This window comes from Marmota marmota, unplaced genomic scaffold, assembly GCF_001458135.2.
Source record: "Marmota marmota marmota unplaced genomic scaffold, marMar, whole genome shotgun sequence".
Taxonomy (NCBI): Eukaryota; Metazoa; Chordata; class Mammalia; order Rodentia; family Sciuridae; genus Marmota; species Marmota marmota.
Window position 1 is genome coordinate 6,548,631 of NW_026000242.1, and position 18,503 is coordinate 6,567,133.

Below are 18,503 nucleotides of genomic sequence, written 5' to 3' on the forward strand. Positions count from 1 at the left end.
TCCTCCTCTCTCTCCCTCCTCTCTCTCTCTCTCTCTCTCTCTCTTTAAAAAAAAATCTGTCTAGAAGGTGCTAGCTTCCTTCACTGGATTAGGAATTAAACTACAGTGATTACAATTTAATCTTTTCTATTGAGAATTTTTCAGGGTACTGCACTGTGGAGTTAAAAGGTGTAGAAAATTAGACTAAATAGTGACATCCAGACATGCCCTGGAAACATATTTAAGCCCTACTATCAACTTTTTTCCTTGTGCTTTATTTTTTTTTTTATTCTTTTTTTTTTCTTTTCTTTCCTTTTGAAAATCAAGTGCCCATCTGGTTAAGAATTTTGATCTGGGAAGGCCCTAGCTGAGCCATCATGGAGACTGTAGCCCCTTCTCGTTTTCCCCTGGAATCCCCTGGTAGGTGTGTAGCAAGCATATATTGAATGAATGACTGGGATTCCTCTGGAGATGCAGGATGTTTACAGTCACGGGATCCCTGAGTGGCACTTATCTGGTATTTTCCACGTTCTACAATTTTGCTAAACATTAGCCCTGGAATGGACTGCCAGTCCCCTTGGATGAATCATGAACATGTTAATCCCTTTGTTAGTCCCTGATCCGAAAGACTCAGTGATCTTTCCTTTATCGCTGGTGCAGGAAAGAGGGTGAGGTTGGGGCTAGGGATTTCTGTTTTATCCCCTCCAACCCTGACATATAACACTCAAGACTGTAGCCTCACAAACACACAAGGAAGCACACAAAGAGAAGCAGGAAGGGGGACAGGACGTGGTTTCCTTCCTCTGCACAAGGCAGTTGAGAGGATGGGGTGTCTCTCAGGTGAAACTGAGAGGCCCAGGAAGAAAAGCTCTGGGCAATCAGATTCTCAGGGATCAGAGCAAATGGTGATCTTGGCAGGGACCTTGAGAAACATCTTGTCAGACCCTGTCTGAGGTTTAGCTCACGAGCTGGCCAGTGCCAGAAGAGAGTCTGGCTTCTCCCGATATGGAGCCTCCTGGGACAGACTCCTTCTACTCCCCGGGGAGTTAAGGCCTGTGTCCCCCTCTGCAGTCCATGTGAGCCAGAATCCAAGTTGAGACTGGGATGGGCTGATGCTTGAGGCTGGGGAGGGGTCCTGAAGTTTGCCTGGCAGTGCTTGGAAATGGGTGTCTTCTCTACAGATTCCTGGGACTTCAAGCAGTCGACACGCAACATCTCCCCCACCATCAATCAGGCCAACATCGTGGACCTGCACCCAGCGTCCGTGTACAGCATTCGCATGTACTCCTTCAACAAGATTGGCCGCAGCGAGCCAAGCAAGGAGCTCACCGTCAGCACTGAGGAGGCTGGTGAGCACCTTATCCTGCCTCCCCTGCCCATGGTTTTGGGGATCAGGGACACCAGGGGCCCCCACCAACCTTGTCCATTGGCAGTGGGCATGTGATAGGAAGAAGGGAAAAAAGAAGCTAGGCGTGGTGGTATACACCTGTAATCCCAGCTACTCAGGAGGCTGAGGCAGTAGGATCACAAGTTCAAAGACAGCTTGGGCAACTTAGGGAGACCCTGTCTCATAATAAAAAATAAAAAGAGCTAGGGATTGGCTGGGGTTGTGGCTTCATGGTAGAGCACTTGACTAGCATGTGCGAGGTCCTGGGTATAATCCCCAGTAACAGAAAGAAAGGGAAAAAATGGTGGAGAGAGATCCCAGCCTTATCCCTTGGAATAATTGGTGTCTTATTTTATCTGTTTCATTTTCCGGGTGCAGCTCTAGATGTTGCTTTGGGGAGCTGTCCATGGTTCTGTCCCCACTCCCCTGGCCCCAGTCTATGTGGAAAAGACAGATGTTCTGCACCTGCAGAGGATGTAGGGGTCCTAGTCCCCTAGATCATTTTCTGTGGCCTTTGTCATGAAGTTTTAATAAAAAAATTAAACAAAATATCTCTTGCTATATATTCTTTCATTTGTTATTGTGAAACAAAATTAATGCAGAAAAGCTCATAAAACATACATGTGCACTGTGACAAATGACCATAAAGTAAAACAGAGGAGCTCGTGAGCTTCTCCTTCCTCCCAATGCTCCTCCAGCTCAGGAAGGTGTGAGGAAGGGTACAGACCCTGCTCTGCCAAGACTAGACTCATAATTTTGCTTTGTCTACACCCCCAGCTCCTGATGGGCCCCCCATGGATGTCACCTTGCAGCCAGTGACCTCACAGAGCATCCAAGTGACCTGGAAGGTGAGTGAAACACCATCTTGTCTCTTACCTGCTTGATCCAGGACTGAAACCCCAGCAGGCTTGCTAGTCTCTAGTTTCATATAATGTCCACGCCTTTTTTTTTTTCACTAAACACAGTGAATTTGGGGGAGCAGGAAGGTAGCTTTAGGACCTAGGAGGGTAAAGAGCAGGTCCCCCCACCAATCCCCACTCCCACCACCCCTGGCTGTCTGATGGAGAGTCATGCCTAGAGTGGGGTGAAGAACTCAGCAAAGCTAGGGCGGTGGGGAAAGAGTTCTCCCCCATGCTGGCCCATCCTCAAACCCCATGTTTGAGGAAAAGGGGTAGCAATTGGATGTGATTTGGTGTCAAGTTTCCCCTCTATAACAACAGGATGAATAACTGCCCTGCCTCTGTGGCTAGGGAAGTGGCAGGGAGAAGACACCAGTGTGTGCTGCAGCCATTTCTAAGGGGCTGAGACCTGTAAGATCTAGGGCTGGCTGAAACATCTGTCACTCAAGGAAACCTTAGAAGAGACTCCACAGCTGGGCAGGGACAAAGGAAGAACCAAGAGGTGCTTCCCTGGGAAGCTCTGGCCCTATCACATATTTCTGCATGTGCACAGATAGGTCAGCAACCCCATGGCTTCCCAGTCCATTGTGTCTTCCAGTCCCCAAGCACTTGCTCTTACACAGAATTGCCTGACGTCTTCCTGCCACTGTGGGGTGACCAGAGGAAGTATTTTCATCCCCATCCATCAGAGGAGGCCATGGGCTCAGATGCGAGGTGACTTGCCTGTGGCTGTTCAAGTAGAGACAGTGTATATACTCACACGTAGTTTGGAACCCCCACCCCATCTCCCCACTGTAGCCCACCAAAGAGAGTTCTGGAACAGAGAGCCTTTCTTAGAGCCCATCTTTGCTCTTCTTAAAGCAGTCCCATCTCAACAGTGGGCCTTGGAGGTAATCTCATCTTCTTGGGGGTAGGGGGCAGTAGTCCAAGGTCACTGTCTGACTTTAACTACTGATAGGAAATCCAGGTATAGTAGTCCTTCTTTTCAGGAGGGTAGGCTTGGGAGTGGGAGAGTCAGAAGGCCTCGTGATTCTCCCCTGAAAAGATAAGGCATACACACGTGGTGCTTGCATACATGGGTACAAAGCAGCAGCAGCAACAGGCTTGTTCCCTCCCCCGCTAGAGGAGTGGCCAGGAGGACAATACATAGGGAGAAACTGGGTCATTGGACCTTCCTGAGGACCCTGGGAAATCCCTGGAGCCATGGTTCCCCTCTAGATTCAGATCTGGGCTTCAGGGCTTTTCTTAGAAACTGAGGTGAAGCATGGAATCCAGTCCCCCAGTCTCCTCTGCATCCTGGCTCTGGGCCCACCTCTTGGGAAGGCGCTGAGAGAGCTGGGATGTGGGGGTAGGGAACGAATAGCTACGTAAAACACTGAGACATTTGGTATAACGCTCTGACCCAAAGGTCGATAAAAATTTAGAATCAGATTTATTTCTCCAAAGTCTCATAATGAAAAATAAAATTGATTAGAAAGTTAGAACTTCAGAATGAACCAGCTGGTCAATAAATTTTGGGACTGACTTCTCAGGGAATTTTTTTTTTAACACCAAGAAACAGATTAATGAAAAATAAAGATTCACTTGAAAGATAAGTCACTTCATTTTAAGACTCTTTCCACGAGATGGATCACCCCTGCTTTATGACATAAATTTGCAATCAGCCCTATTGATTTCTTAATGTTTCAGAGAAATATTGTTAAGATTGATTTAAATCCTGAGTGTCGTGTTTAGGAGGTAGGGAGATAGGGAAGAAGGAAGAGAAAGAGGGACAAAGGAGGAGAAAGAGAAAAGGGGGGAGGGAGGGAGGAAGGATCTGCGGAGGTCTGTATAAATGTGTGTGTGTGTGTGTGTGTGTGTGTCCATGTGCACACATTCGTCAGGGTTGTCTGAATGCCTGTCCAAGATCTCTGTAGGTCTATGCTGATGAAGTAGTGTGTATAATTGTACATGGTGGCGCAGATAGCCCTGGGTAGGTAGGCCTGTGTGTCGTTGTGTAGTGATGTTGATGATCTCAAATGTGTGTTAGTATGGATATGCATACTGCAATATGAGAGTGTGTGTTAGCATGAAGACCAGGGCATAGGGCTCTTCAAGATGCGATTGTGCCTCTAATGCGTGTGTGTACACACACACAGGCATAACCTGAGCAGCTACAAGACCCAAATGCAAAAATGTGCCCAATTACACACTAGCACGCAGGATTGCCCAAGTGCAGAGAAACCTTCTTCAGGCAAAACAGAAAGTCAAGTCAATTAAACACACACACACACACACACACACACACACCTATTTAGTGAGTTCAAAACAATTATGTTAAATTAAAAATGTCATTTTATTGTGTTAACAATGAGGCTAAAAATGCAGTTCATTTAAAACATTCATCAAATTAAAAAAAAACACAGTAGGGCAGTTTTACTAACTTAATTGTTTTTTATCTATTTTTTAGTACAATAAAAGGTAGGGTTTGGGGGGGCTGGAGTTGTAGCTCAGCAGTAGAGCACTTGCCTAGCATGTGTGAGGCACTGGGTTTGATTCTCAGCACCACATATAAATAAGTAAACGAAATAAAGACCTATCAACAACTAAAAAACGTTTTTTAAAAAGGTGGGGTTTCAAATTAACTTCATTGTCTTGAAAACCCTGATTCAAGCTGCTTTTGTATTACTGGAGTAGCTGTTCTGTCTCAATTTATAGGTGGGCAGGCTCGGTTGTGAAGGGATCCAGTTCTGGATTCAGTGCGTCCAGCTGTGACTAGGTGTGTGGACTGGGATGCAGGCACATCTGTAGGTGTGTGTTCCTGGCTCTGGACACGAGTAGATACGCTGGCGTGTGCGTGCGTGGGTGGCCATGTGTGAGACTGTCATGTGTCAGTGAGGACCTGTGTCAAGTTTTCCCTCAGGGTGTCTGTGTTTGCGTTGTGTGCAGCTGAGGCTGTGTAAGGACCTGAGCTGGGGAAGGCCGTGCTGCTGGGCGTTCTCTGGGTCCGGCCCTCAGATCAGCCCTTCATTCCCACCAGTCCCCACAGAGCTCCGTGTCCACACCACTCTGCCCCTCCATCTCGGGGCTGCCCTCCGGCCTTGGTCCTCATTGCACAGCAGCCTCTGGCTGGCGTGCCTAGGGCAGTCCTGCCTTAGTGTCCCTAGAGGGCCTGGGTCAAGCACCCTTTGGGACTTTTTTTTTTTTTTTTAGTCAAATGCACATGAAATTTACAGCTTCCTGTCGGAGAGAGCAGCTCAGGGACAGGCAGCACAGTCAGCCTTGTGCAGTCAGCCCCTCCACCTGCATCCAGAACTTGTTCATCACCCCACTGAACCTCTGTACCCATGAACTCCCCTTGTCCGCTCCTCCCAGCCTCTGGAAACCTCTATTCTATTTTCCATCTCTACAAACATGCCTCTTCTAAATACCTCTGTAGGTGGAACTGTACGGTATTTGTTCCTTTGTGTCTGTCTTATTTCCCTAGACGTCCAGTTCCACCCCTGTTGTAACATAGGTGAGAATTCCATTCCTTTCGTGGGTAATTTCCCCCTGCATGGACACACTATGTTTTGTTCATCTGTCGCTGTACCAGTGGACCCCTGGGTTGTCCCATCTTTCGGCTACTGTGAATGATGCTGCTGTAAAGCTGGGTGTGCAAGCTCTTGTTGGAGCCCCTGCGTTCAGTTCTTTTGAATCTACCAGGATTGCATGGTCATATGGTAGCTCTGTGCTTCAACTTTAGAGGAACCGCCAAACTCTCTTAACAGTAGCTACACCATCTGACATCCCCACCAGCAATTACAAGGTTCCAATGTCTCCACCTCCTCTCCAGTGTTTTTTTAAATTATTTTTATTTTTTTTACAATGGTCATCCTAGTAGGTGTGAACTGGGATCTCAGAACTTTCTATTTTTTTCTTTTTCGTTTCTTTTCATTTTGGCAGTACTGGAAATTGAACCCAGGACCTTACACATGCTAGGCAAGTGCTACCACTGAGCCACATTCACATCCACGTAGGGTCTCACTCAGTTGCCCAGGCTGACCTTGGGCTTGTGATCCTGCCTCAGCCTTCCAAATAGCTGGGATTACTGGCAAACATCACCATTTTCTTCTATTTAAATTCATTGCTTACCTCCCTTCCCCTACAGCACTGATTCTCCCAGGCCCTGATCCATGCCAAATGATATCCCTATCCATTCATTCATTCATTCATTCATTCATTCAATAAATCCACATTGGGGGCTTCTCTGTGCTAGGCCCCTCAACACTGAGATACAACAGTAAACAAAGCGGTCACACTCCTCATCCTCGGGCAGTAACGTTCCACTGGGGCAGACAGTCAAACACTTACGTAAGAGCTACAGAATGTCAGGTGTGCCATGGAGGAAAATAAACCAGGGAAGAAAAATCAGGCGTGCTGGACAGAGGCTGGGAGCACTCCAGCTAAGGAACTAAGGACGCCTCAGGCAGGAGGAGCCACTTCAGAGGGGAGGGGACCAGTGTGCAGATATTCAAGGGTGTTCCCTCCAGGATGGGAGCGAGGCTGATGTGAGCAGCGAAGAGGCCAGAACGCTGCGGCATAGAACCAAGGGTCTGAGGGGCCCGGGCTCAGGTCACGGAGGGCCCCGTAGGACCAGGGCTTTCACTCTGAGACAGACAGGAGCCTTAAAGGGTGGGGCACAGAGGAACATGACCTGACTGGTCTGATGAGTGTCATCTCAGAGATCGCTGTGTCTTCGTCCCTGACCCTGCCCATGCTCACAGGCACCCAAGAAGGAGCTGCAGAATGGCGTCATCCGGGGCTACCAGATCGGCTACAGAGAGAACAGCCCTGGCAGCAACGGGCAGTACAGCATCGTGGAGATGAAGGCCACAGGCGACAGCGAGGTCTACACCCTAGACAACCTCAAGAAGTTCGCCCAATATGGGGTGGTGGTCCAGGCCTTCAACCGGGCCGGCACGGGGCCCTCTTCCAGCGAGATCAACGCCACCACCCTGGAGGATGGTGAGGGCAGGAGCGTGGGGGGGTGAGATCCCGGCCCAGGCCCAGCCAGGGCTGCCAGTGAGAGGACCCACCTTGGACCCGTGGGTGACACAGGCTCCCCCATCTCCTCTGGCTCATCAGCCCCTGAAAGGACACTCCAGCGCACCAGCCTCGGTCCAGCTTCCAGCAGGGGGTGGGCAGGCCCCTCTTCCTCCCTGCTGATGCCTGCCCCTCGGCCTACCTGTGCACCTACCAGCCTGTGGAGGCTTGTCTCTGCATCTGTCTTTCCATCCCCATGTTTCCCTCTTTCTTTCCAGTGCCCTGGCTCCTCTCTCTGACCAAGCTCTTCCCTACACATCCCAGGTCCTGTTTCTCCTTCTCAACAGCTTTTGGGGGAAAGGGCAAAGCCAAGTCACCATTGTCTTCTAGGCTGGAATCTGTTCCCATCTGGTTTGTTTGTTTGTTTGTTGTTTTAGGTAGCTTTTTCATTTTGTTTTTTGTTTGGTGGATTTTTTTTGTTTGTTTGTTTTGTTTTGTTTTTGTTGTTACTGAGGATTGAACCCAGAGGTACTTAATCACTGAGCCACATCCCAGCCCTTTAATTAGAGACAGGATCTCATTGAGTTGCTTAAGGCCTTACTAAGTTGCTGAGGCTGGGATTACAGGTGTCTACCACCACGCCCCGCTGTTCTCATCTGTTTTGAGCAAGCGAAATGCGACAATAGAGTTAAAGAAATCCTACTGTTCGCATGGCAGAGGATTTAGAGCTCAGTTTTTAAAACATAATTCTCTGATGGCTTCATAGAACCCACTGATTAGCAAATTAAGAGACCCCATTGCTCCAGGGAAAGAGGATTTGGAGGTAGCCAGAACATGCCCTCTGTCTAAGCACAAAGAGGGCACCTGCAGGTCCCTAAGCCTGCACCAGGTCAAAACAGGAGATGTGGCCTTGATGCCCCAGAGAGGGGACCAGATGAACTCAGGTCCCAAAGAGCAGAATAAAGAAACAGAGTGTTTTCCTAAGCTTTCTTCTCAATGCCCCCAACCAAAACTAGGGTGGCGGAGTAAACCCATTGTGGAGTCCCAGCCTGCCCATCTGCCCCTGGTGCAGGGAGGAGACCAACTCCTGAAGAGCACAATGCCACTGCCCCATGGCCCAGCAGAATAGGTGCACTCCAGCATTAGAGAGCCATTCCTGTGCCCCCTCCTACCTCATCCTCTGTAAATATAGCCCTCTTGGCGGGAGGAAGCACGAGGTCAGAAACACCTAGAGTGCGTAGGCTCATACCAGCATTTATTATCTGGGCTACAAGTTGGAATTATCTGGGAGCTTTCAAAACACTGATGCCCAGGCTTCATCCCCAAAGAGTCTCATCTCTTACTCTGTAGAACAAGCTAGGCTTTGAGACCTATCCAACCTCAGCAGTCCCAGGGAACTGGGCACCTGAGAAGAAAGGAGACCACAAAGGAGAGGAAAGACACACAGAAGAGAAGTGCAGAGAGCCCATGGGAGGAAAGCCATGCTGGGGTCAGCCCCCCAGGCCTTCCACCTCGAGGTGCTGCCCCAGGCCTGGCTACACTAGCTTGTCACCTCCTGGTCCCAGTAGCATTCTTCCTTACAGTGGTTCCCAAGACTCACCTCCATCAGAATGCCCTGGAGGTCTGGTGAACAGATGGCTGGACCCACCCCTGCCAGAGGCCCCTGCAGCAGGTCTGAGGAGGCACGGTAACTGGCATTTCTAGTAAGTTTCCTCAGAGCTCTGCTGCTGCTGGGCCACGCAGCACCTGTGAGAACCACAGCTGGGTCACTATCCACCAAGGGCCGTCAGAGCCTGCGGAGTCTAAGTGCTTTGCCCAGGTGACCTATCCAGTGAACAACAGCCCCACTCAAATCCAGGCCTGACCCCGAGTCTGCATTCTTTCTGCTTCACCCTGTCCCCAAGCAAGGCTGGGAGCAGAAACAAGTGATTTGGGTACAACATGCTCCATGAAGTTTTGTCCAGGGGACCGTGCCCCAAACCCAAGCCAGCCACCCAACCTAACTAAGCCCTGGAACCCTCACGGGGCCAGGTCACTGTCTCTGCTCAATACCACATCCCTGACCCCAGAGACCCCTGGAGTTTCCAACAGGGAGGGATCAGCTCGACTGCAGAGTCCTTTTCAAAACAGAGGAGGAGAGGGGGGAAGAAAGTTTCCAGCAGGATTTGCTCAGCAGTTTTTCATACTTAATTAAGGCCCTCGTTAGCCTGTCAGATCCTGATCGTTTCCTGGCAATATTAGCACTCCTCCTGGGGTATTCAAGGGCCCCTGCCTTAGCAAGAGTGTCTTTTCCATAATTATATTACCTTCATTTTGTTCGAACGGGCGATCTGTATTAGTTTATTACACTGGGTCCCTAATTACATGGTGCTTATATTTTTACACCTAAGTAATATGAAACAATAATCATTCTCAAAGAGGATCGTTAGGATGATGTATTATCATTTAAATGCTCATAAAAATTAGAGTTGCCTCTTGTGGGGCAACGGGATCTAATTACCTTCCCTCTAGCCTGGGCCTCCTTTCTCCCATTCACACCAGAGCAGCCTCGTCTTTCCCTTTGTCCCCGGCTCCTAGAAGCCGGCAGAAAGTGCCGCCCACGTTCTCCTTAGCCAAGGTGGGCCTTGAGGCCCAGTGCACCCACCGTCTGCCATCCAGAAAGGGCAAGTGGCACCAGGCCAACCCAGGGCTGGGAATGTAGGTTACACGAAGACGGAGCTCATAGAGGGAGAGGGTTAAGGGCAGGGGGCCACCCGAGCTGGTCTCAGAGAATGGTGCCCATCTTTCCAAGCATGATGGCATTTTTTTGTGCAGGGTCAGGGCAAAGGGGTAAAGGTCCCAGAGGTCTTTGGGAACTCTTCTTCCTGGCACCAGGGTTATTTAAGACCCCTTTTCCTTTTTTGCCTCCCCTTCAATTGGCACAAGGACACTGAGTCCCTAGGCCAGGCCATGGCTGGACAGTGGACACGGAGGGGCCAGCAGCTATCAGATGACTAAATGACAAATACCTCTGGGGCCATCTCAGTGGTCTTCCAGATTCTGTCCCCTGGTCGTGGTGATCCACTGGTAAATTACCAGGGATTCTGGCAGAATTCAGCACCTTCACCAGGAGTTAGCCAAAGCCAGGAGCATGTTGACCTAGGAGCAAGGAGCCACATCCATAAAGATGTCTGACTACTCCAATCTCCAGCAAAAACTGAGTTCCCAGTCTGGTCTTCCTGCTCATGAGTGAGGAGGTCCCTCTGCTTGTCTAATTGCATGTTCCTTTGATCTGGCAGCAGGACCTGGCCTGGGACATGTATGTTTTGCTGATGTGTATGTCACACCCCTGACTGACTGGACCCTTGCTTCTCCCCACCCTGTGCAGTGCCCAGCCAGCCCCCGGAGAATGTCCGGGCCCTGTCCATCACCTCTGACGTGGCTGTCATCTCCTGGTCAGAGCCCCCACGCAGCACCCTCAATGGTGTCCTCAAAGGCTATCGGGTCATCTTCTGGTCACTCTATGTTGATGGAGGTGAGTCTGATGGGACTGAGGCTGAGTCTCAGGACAGTAGACACAAGTACCAGGCTGTGGCATGTCAAGTGGAAGTACAGCCTCCCTCTGCACCACAAGTGGAGGCCACAGGGGCATCTTGGTTATGGGACCAGGAGATAGTATGAGAGAGGCTCAGGGCCACTGGCACATGTCCACATTATCCTGGGGCCAGAGCCAGGGGCAGGGTGGTGGGTGGTGGTACCCATGGTCTCTGGGCAGGGAAGACACCCTGCCAACCCTAGACAACGGTGTGTGGGGTGTTTGGAGCACGAGAAGGGCACATTTGCTTTTTTTTTTTTTAATATATATTTTTTAGTTGTAGATAGACAAACACCTTTATTTTTTATTTATTTTTATGTAGTGCTGAAAATCGAACCCAGTGCCTCATGCATGCAAGGCAAGCTCTCTACCACTTAGCCACAACCCCAGCCCAATTTGCTTTTCTTTATATAAGGCCTTTATAGTCACATCAGCAAGGGTCACCGCAAGGAATAAGTGTCACGCTCAAATGGGGCAACTGAAGAATTTTATGAAGGGCTCCTTTTAGTGGAGTGGAGAGGAAGTGAGCAGGGGGCTAGCATTCGTAGGAAGCCATTGCCACCTTAGACCCAAAGAGGTGAGAGATGCAGCGGGGTTACCAGAACCCAGGGGAGCCTCCCCCAGCCAAACCCAGCCGGAGCCAGGCAGCCAGCCCCGTGTGTGGCCTATGCAGGGGAGCCATCTAGGCCCCCAAAAGTGCAGGATGGCACATACTGTGGAGCAAGGGGAGGAGTGGCAGGTGGGGAAAACCCAGATGATGGCCCAGCCACCGAGGTAGCTCCCTTCCCCCGGGGTGCACTGTGCCAACGGGTTTGTGTAGCCCACACAGACACACCAGCCTGCTGCCTGCTGGTACAGACAAAGCCTCTCAGGGTTCAGGAAGTTCCTAGTCCACACAAGCCAGAGGCCAGTATCCCAAACTATGCTCTACAGGCCTTGCCCACGCGACAGCACGAGGCCTGGAAGGCACTGAGCCTTCTGCCTCCCGGCTCCCTGCGTCCTGCTCTCCTTTTCCAGAGGACTTGGGAATCCAGCTCATGGCTATCCGTCCAGGATTACCACCATCCCCTTCCCCACCTGAATGCTACTCTGCCCAGACATACCACCAGTAGGAAGTGACCTCCCCCTTCGCTTGTCTCCCATGAAAGCTCAGAGGCCTCTGGCCCAGGGATTGGTCCCTAAGTTCTGGGCTGTGAGACGCCAGGCTGCACTGCTCAGAATGTGTCCCTACCACATTCCTGTTTGGGCTGAGCCATGTAAGGGGTGGATGTTCATTTTCCAGAACTTGCTCTCTTTTGTCTAAGGTGGCAGCCTCCCCCAGCACAGCCCTTAAGGATTTGACCTCGTTAAGGTCCAGGACCACCTGGACTATTGGCCACGCTGCCCACTTCCTGAGTCTTTCTCTGGCCACAGTCCAAGACTGGCTACTCTGCCTCCTGTGACCAAGCCTCTGAGGTCCCTCCTGCAATGACTGGGGTCCCCTCATGCTGGGCATGGCATTCTCACCCTCTGGGCCCTGGCAGATGACTGCCCTCCCCTGCCCAGGCTTTCTGCCTCGGGGCTTTGCCTGCATCAGTCACCAGATAGTGCTGAGAGTTGGTGTGCAGTTGTTCATCTCATGAAGGCCTGTCCTCAGCCAGTGTCTGCGCCTGTCTTTAAGAAAACCCAATAGTAGCAGTGAGGGGCTCAGGAGCCCACCTCTCTTCCTCAGCTATGACCCTGGCCCTCCCATGGGACCCTGGCCCTCCCATGAGATCCTGGCCCTATGCCCTTCTTTAGAGTCTCTGAGAAGTTCCTTGGCAGAGTCAGGATGACGGGGCCTCACTGAGCCTGACAAATGACCCAGCCCTTTCTGCCGGAGGCTGTCAGCCCCCCAGGCTGCCCAGGTTTTCTGTGCAGGCTTTTTGCAGGGAAGGCCTGGCTGTGTGTCCTCGATGGTGGGGAGAAAGCAGGTGGGTCACATAGCCCCTTACTCTGAGTGACCAGAGTGTTGGCCCAGGAGCAATCAGAGGCCAAGGAGGCAGTCATCCTTCATCTGCAGGTTGACACGCTGTGTAGGGAGAACTGGGAGCCCAACGAGGGTCTGGGTCAACAAAGAGGAAATGGGTGTGAGGTGGGGTTGCAAGATATGCCAGGCCTCTGGGTGCAAGAAGGGACACACTTCAGGAAGAGATGGAGGGATAGAGGGATTCTAAAGGGTGAAAATCGAGTTGAAGTTGGCAAGGTCATCTGGAGCCTGGGGCCAGGCCATTCTATGTGGTTCACCCTGATTGTCCACTGAGGCAGAGACATGACCTGCAGGCAGTGGCCCAAATATGCTCCCAGGTACTCTGAGGTAGTTCTGGCCCACACAGAGGCCAAGGTCAGAGCCCACGCTGACAGAGGGGCTGCAGCAAGGACCTTGGCAGGGTGGGGCTGCCCATGCTCAGAGGCCCCTTGTCCCCACAGAGTGGGGTGAGATGCAGAACATCACCACGACGCGGGAACGGGTGGAGCTACGGGGCATGGAGAAGTTCACCAACTACAGCGTCCAGGTGCTGGCCTACACTCAGGCTGGGGACGGTGTGCGCAGCAGCGTGCTCTACATCCAGACCAAGGAAGACGGTGAGTCCAGGCCTGGAGCTGCCCACAGCTCACCCAGGCTGCACCCCAGGGGCAAGGTAAGAGCAGGGCGCCAGCCTTCCTCCTGTCCCTTAGAGCCATTACAGGGTGGCTTGGAGGACTTGGGTCCTGCTTTGAAAGGACATCACTGACCATAGATCATGTCTTCTCCATGGACCGATGCATGAACATCCAAGTTCCCCGACCCACCTTCTGAAGCACCGAGTTACCCTCCAGATAAACTTTCCCCCTCATACCCCCAACCCCAAGGACATATGAGAGAGGCTCTGCTCCCCTCTGAGGTGTAGCCTGGTGTCCTCTAAATATACTAGTAGAGGGTGGCGCAGGGGTCAGGAGCACCACCCAGCACACCCTGAGCTGGAGACCTGGCTGTCACCCCAGCATGAGCCAGGCCCGGGACCCGCAAAGAGGAGAATGGGGTGTGCCTCCATCTGGAACTGAGATCTCACAGCCCTTCCTCATGGGGTGGAACTAAGGGAAATCCAGAGACAGGAAGCCAAAGTCAAGGGTAGAGTGACCAAGTAAGGGCAGGGGAAAGGAAAGGGTGAGGAGAAGGGCCAGACCTCCACCCAGGGTCAGGAGCCGCACCCCTCCAGGGGCCACTGTTTGAATGGGAGGTACATTTGTACCTGGCACGAAACCTCAGGCTCCTGCTTCCAGCCATCTGCTTTCTTCCCCACTCCACTGTCCACAACACTAGGGGTTTCTTTTTTTTTTTAGCCCTTTTTTTAATGTTTTATTTGTTCTTTTTAGTTATACATGACAGTAGAGTGTATTTTGACATATTATACATACACGGAGTATAACTCCCATTCTTGTGGTTGTGCATGATGTGGAGTTACACTGGTCAGGTATTCGTATATGAACACAGGAAAGTTATGTCTGATTCCTTCCATGGTCACTTAGGTGTCTCTTAACTGGATGTTTTGAGCCAGTGCTGTGATCTTAGATGAGTTGGTCTATGTGAAGAGCCATGGGCACACATGGGCACTCCCCGCTCAGGCTCTGTTTCTCTGAGGAATATGGAGCCCAGAGTAGAGGCCCCACCCACAGGATGTTAAGAGTTACAGGTGTTACAGAGCGACTTGGGCTGGGAGTGATGGTGAGAGAAATTGCACATACAACCCTGCGCTTGGTGACTAGACCAGCTCCCAGCCCAGCTTAATCTCCCTGCCCTGCCTCCGCCCTCCTCCCCACCACGCCCCCGCCCCCTAAGCTCTGAGCAATTTGATATTTTACCAACCTGCCTGCCCTACTTTTCCTGTCATTAATCCCCCATCAAGGCTTCCCAGGACAGCTCCAGGCAAAACCACCTGCTCTTGTGTGGCATTGAGCTGAGATGGTGCCCAGAGCCTGATCCCATCAAGGCCTAGGTTCCATGTAATACAGAACCTTCCTGGCCCTTAGAAATGAACCACTGGGGTCCCTAGACTTCTTGCCCCCTATTCTGGTCAAGGCCAGAATCATGAGTGTATCCATGTGTCTAACAAAGGTGAGGCCCGTGAGGGAGTTCCAAGGTCCAAGATCCTCGCCCCGCCCTGCAAGCAGCCTCGGCCTGCACCCAGAGTGCTCACAGAGCCCCAGGGAAAAGTGCAACAGGCGCCAAACCCGGGAGTTAGTGCACTGCCCTCAGGAAGTGGCTTCGCAGCATGGAAAGGGGACTAGCACATTCAGCAGAAGAGTTGCCCAGCCCTGTTTCTGATTGACAAGTCACTTAACCTTCCTGCACCTCAGTTTCCTCTGGATAAAACGGGGACAGATGTAAGGAATAGGATAACTGCAAAGTCCTTCCTAAAATGCCAGGTAATAGCTAATGCTGGTTGCTTTATGGCTACCAAGATGCTAGCAATGACATGATAGGTGAGGCAATTAGCATCCCCCAGGGGAAGCACAGCCCCCAAAGAGCCCAGTGTCAGAAGAGGTCTCATGCAGAACAGCAGTCAACTCAACATTGTGTGACACACTGTCACAACGTGATTTGACAGACTCCCATCCTGTGAGGTAGATGTCATTTCCATTTTACAGGTGAGAAAACTGAGGCCCAGAGAGCCAAAGCTACTCTGAGAGTATCAGTCAGCTAAGAGTACCAAATCCCGGCTTTCCAGTCTCCATGTCCTCTATACTTTCCACCATCCTATTGGATCTGTTAGGCACCTTCCAGTGTATAGGAAGCCCAACTAAAAGGGAGGAAAGCAACACGCACATTTGTCATTGCACATAATAAGAAACCCCACATAGGGCAGCTCCAGGGTCAGGTAAGTCAGTGGTTCCGTATTTCTGTCTTTGCTCTGCCATCTCCAGTGCGGCAGCTGCTCCCTCATGACTTCAAGACGGCTGCCACTCTGGGCCTCACGCAGGACAGTCAGTGTTCAGAGGGAGAAGCAGCAGTCCCTTCCAGAGGGCATGCTTCTCATGGGAGCAAAAGAAACCTTTCCCAGAAACCCCCTCCTCAGATTTATCCTCATTTCCCAGAACGGGGCCACATACCTCTTGCTTGCTAAGCTACTCACCAAAAGGGAAATGGAATTACCAGGGCCAGCTCACCCCAAGCACCATGTGTCCTTCAGCGCAGGGGTTAGAGATAACTGTGTCTGAAGTGTGGAGGAGCTTGGAAACCTAAGCCAATGGGACTAGGAAGGAATGGCGGTCCCTGCTGCCTGCCCACCACAGCTGCCCCAGCTCACCGGGCTCTTCCTTTTCCAGGTGGAAGTCATATTACCGTCAGTTCTCAGGTGGCATGGAAAGCAGACGGGTTCATGTTCCAATTCAAGTCCTGCTGAACTGGGCAAATACCCTAATCTGAAGTCACGGTGACCCCACTCACACACCCTACTCCAGGGATATAACATTTTTCCTAAGGAAAAAAAAAATCAGGAAATTTAGAAAAAAGCAAAATGAATTGAAAGATAAAGTTCAAATATATGAATTCAAGTTCATTAATTAGTCTTAGTCTGCATTTGGTTTCAGGTTAGCTTGGGTGGACTCAGTTCTTGAGCTACACGGCCTCTTGCCTACTCCTCACCTTCCCTGTGAACACCAAACAGAGCCACATGGCCCCCCCAGGACAAAGCTGAGCTCAATCTAAGGCCACTTCAGGACTGGGGGTAGAGCTCAGTGGTACAGTGCTTGCCTAGCACGTATGTGGAAGACCCTACGTTCAATCCCACCACTAAAAATAAAAGTAACAATTTAAAGAGCTTTGACTGAGGAAAGGGCATGACTAAGCCTATGTTTTAGGAGAATAACCCTTGTTGGGCACAAGCAGAGGACGGGAGAGGAAAGACTAGTGTCCTTGACCTATTAAAACCTGTAAAGTGCTGGGATTGGGGCTCAGCGGTGGAGTGCTCACCCAGCACAGATGAGGCCCTGGGTTTGATCCTCAGCACCACATAAACATGAATAAATAAATGTCCAACTACAACTAAAAAACATTAAAAAAAAAAAAGAAAGAAAAGAAAAGAAAAACCTATATAGGCAGAGGAGCAGTTTCTGTGCTAGGGGAACAGCTAGGCGGATGGAGGGGAGGCGTCCCTGCTCCCCTCCCGTCTCCTGTCTGCCATGCTTGTCAAGTATAATTGTTTTAAAGTCCACATTTGATCATTTCAAGTTTGGAACCCTTCTGAGTCTGTTCCTTTTATCTTCCCCCGCCCCGAAGGATATTGTTCAGTTGTCCCTATTATTTTTTTACTGCATGCTAGACACAGAACTCTAAAAGAAACCACAAAAGGAAAGAAAGAGAAAAACCAGAATAGGTGGGACAAATAGAAAATATTTAGTAAGATAGTATATTTAAACCCAAATGTAACAATTGTAATAAAGATAAGTTGACTAAATTTTCCAATTAAGAGATAAAAACTGTCACACTGGCTAGCAAAAACCAAAATCCAAATAAATGCTGTCTATGTATCTGAAACATAAAGGCATAGAAAAATTCAACATGAATGGATGGGGGAAAAAAACATAATCATATCATGCAAACCATTTAAAGAAAACTGGAATGTTGATATCAGACATATTATACTTGAAGGCAAAATATCATTGTTAGTGATAAAGAAGTTTGCTTTTTTATGATAAAAGACAGTATGAGGCAAATAAAACAAATTTAAATTTGTATGCACCTAATAATATAACTTCAATAATATGAAAACAGAGATGAACTACAAGGAAAAACAGACAAATACACAATTGTGGTAGATTTTAATACACTTCTCTCAATAGCTGGTGAGGGAAATGTACGCAGAAATAGACAAGCCTGAACACTACCTAGCACCTTACCCCCGTGGCCATCATAGATTCCTGTACCTCACAACTGTAGACTTACCTGCATAGGTGGAAGGGGCTGGAGCATGGAGGAAGGGCGGGGTCAGGGATGCTTCCCAGCTTCTGGACTCAGGCCCGTGTATGGAGGATGCTGCTATATCTAATTGTTTTGTTTAACCCCACATAATTGACCACTTACTAGGAATTTGGGAGAAACCACTGAGGTAGGTGCCATAAGCTGAGAGTTGGAGGAAGAAATGCAAAATAATAATTCTTACAACCTATTGAATATTTTCTATATGGTAGGCACTGTGCTAGGTGCTTTATAGTAATTAACACTACCTCCCACCACAACCCTTCAGAGTGGTTATCTCCATCACATAGATGAGCTGAGGCTCAAAGAGGTGAAATAAATTGAATAGGCTGCAATCGCTATCCTCATAAAAGCTCCCAGGAGGGAAGACAAGAACACAGTAGCACAGTGCAGAGTTGGAGTATGGTTGAGAGCAGGGATCACCTGGCCTCCCAGGCAGAGGCCCAGGGCTCCAGCTAGGTGGGCAGGCCCAGAGATGGGCCAGGGTATTCAGGGGTAGCTGGCTCAAAAGAACAAATGACCAGTGCCAGTGTGAGGTTTTCCTTAATGGTTAGTAAGGGTATTGGGGGGCAGGGTTTAAAGTCAGAGAGATGGAGACGAATTCTTCATGGGCTGTTTCTCTCTGGCCTACCTTAAGTTCTCCATTCTGGCCAGTTCTGAAGCAAGCCACTCCAATGGCCCAAA

General features: G+C 50.1%; 1 protein-coding gene across 2 annotated transcripts in view; it reads left to right on the top strand.

Annotated features, from left to right (window-relative positions):
• The window catches only part of Dscaml1 (DS cell adhesion molecule like 1), a 305,196-nt gene that overhangs the window by 266,970 nt on the left and 19,723 nt on the right, over nt 1-18,503 (top strand). For both annotated transcript variants that reach the window (XM_015489664.2, XM_048795821.1), the window contains 5 exons: nt 1,161-1,328; nt 2,144-2,214; nt 7,011-7,251; nt 10,637-10,783; nt 13,292-13,447. In XM_015489664.2, the coding sequence (XP_015345150.2) occupies nt 1,161-1,328; nt 2,144-2,214; nt 7,011-7,251; nt 10,637-10,783; nt 13,292-13,447 (783 nt within the window). The remainder of the gene's footprint in view (nt 1-1,160; nt 1,329-2,143; nt 2,215-7,010; nt 7,252-10,636; nt 10,784-13,291; nt 13,448-18,503) is intronic.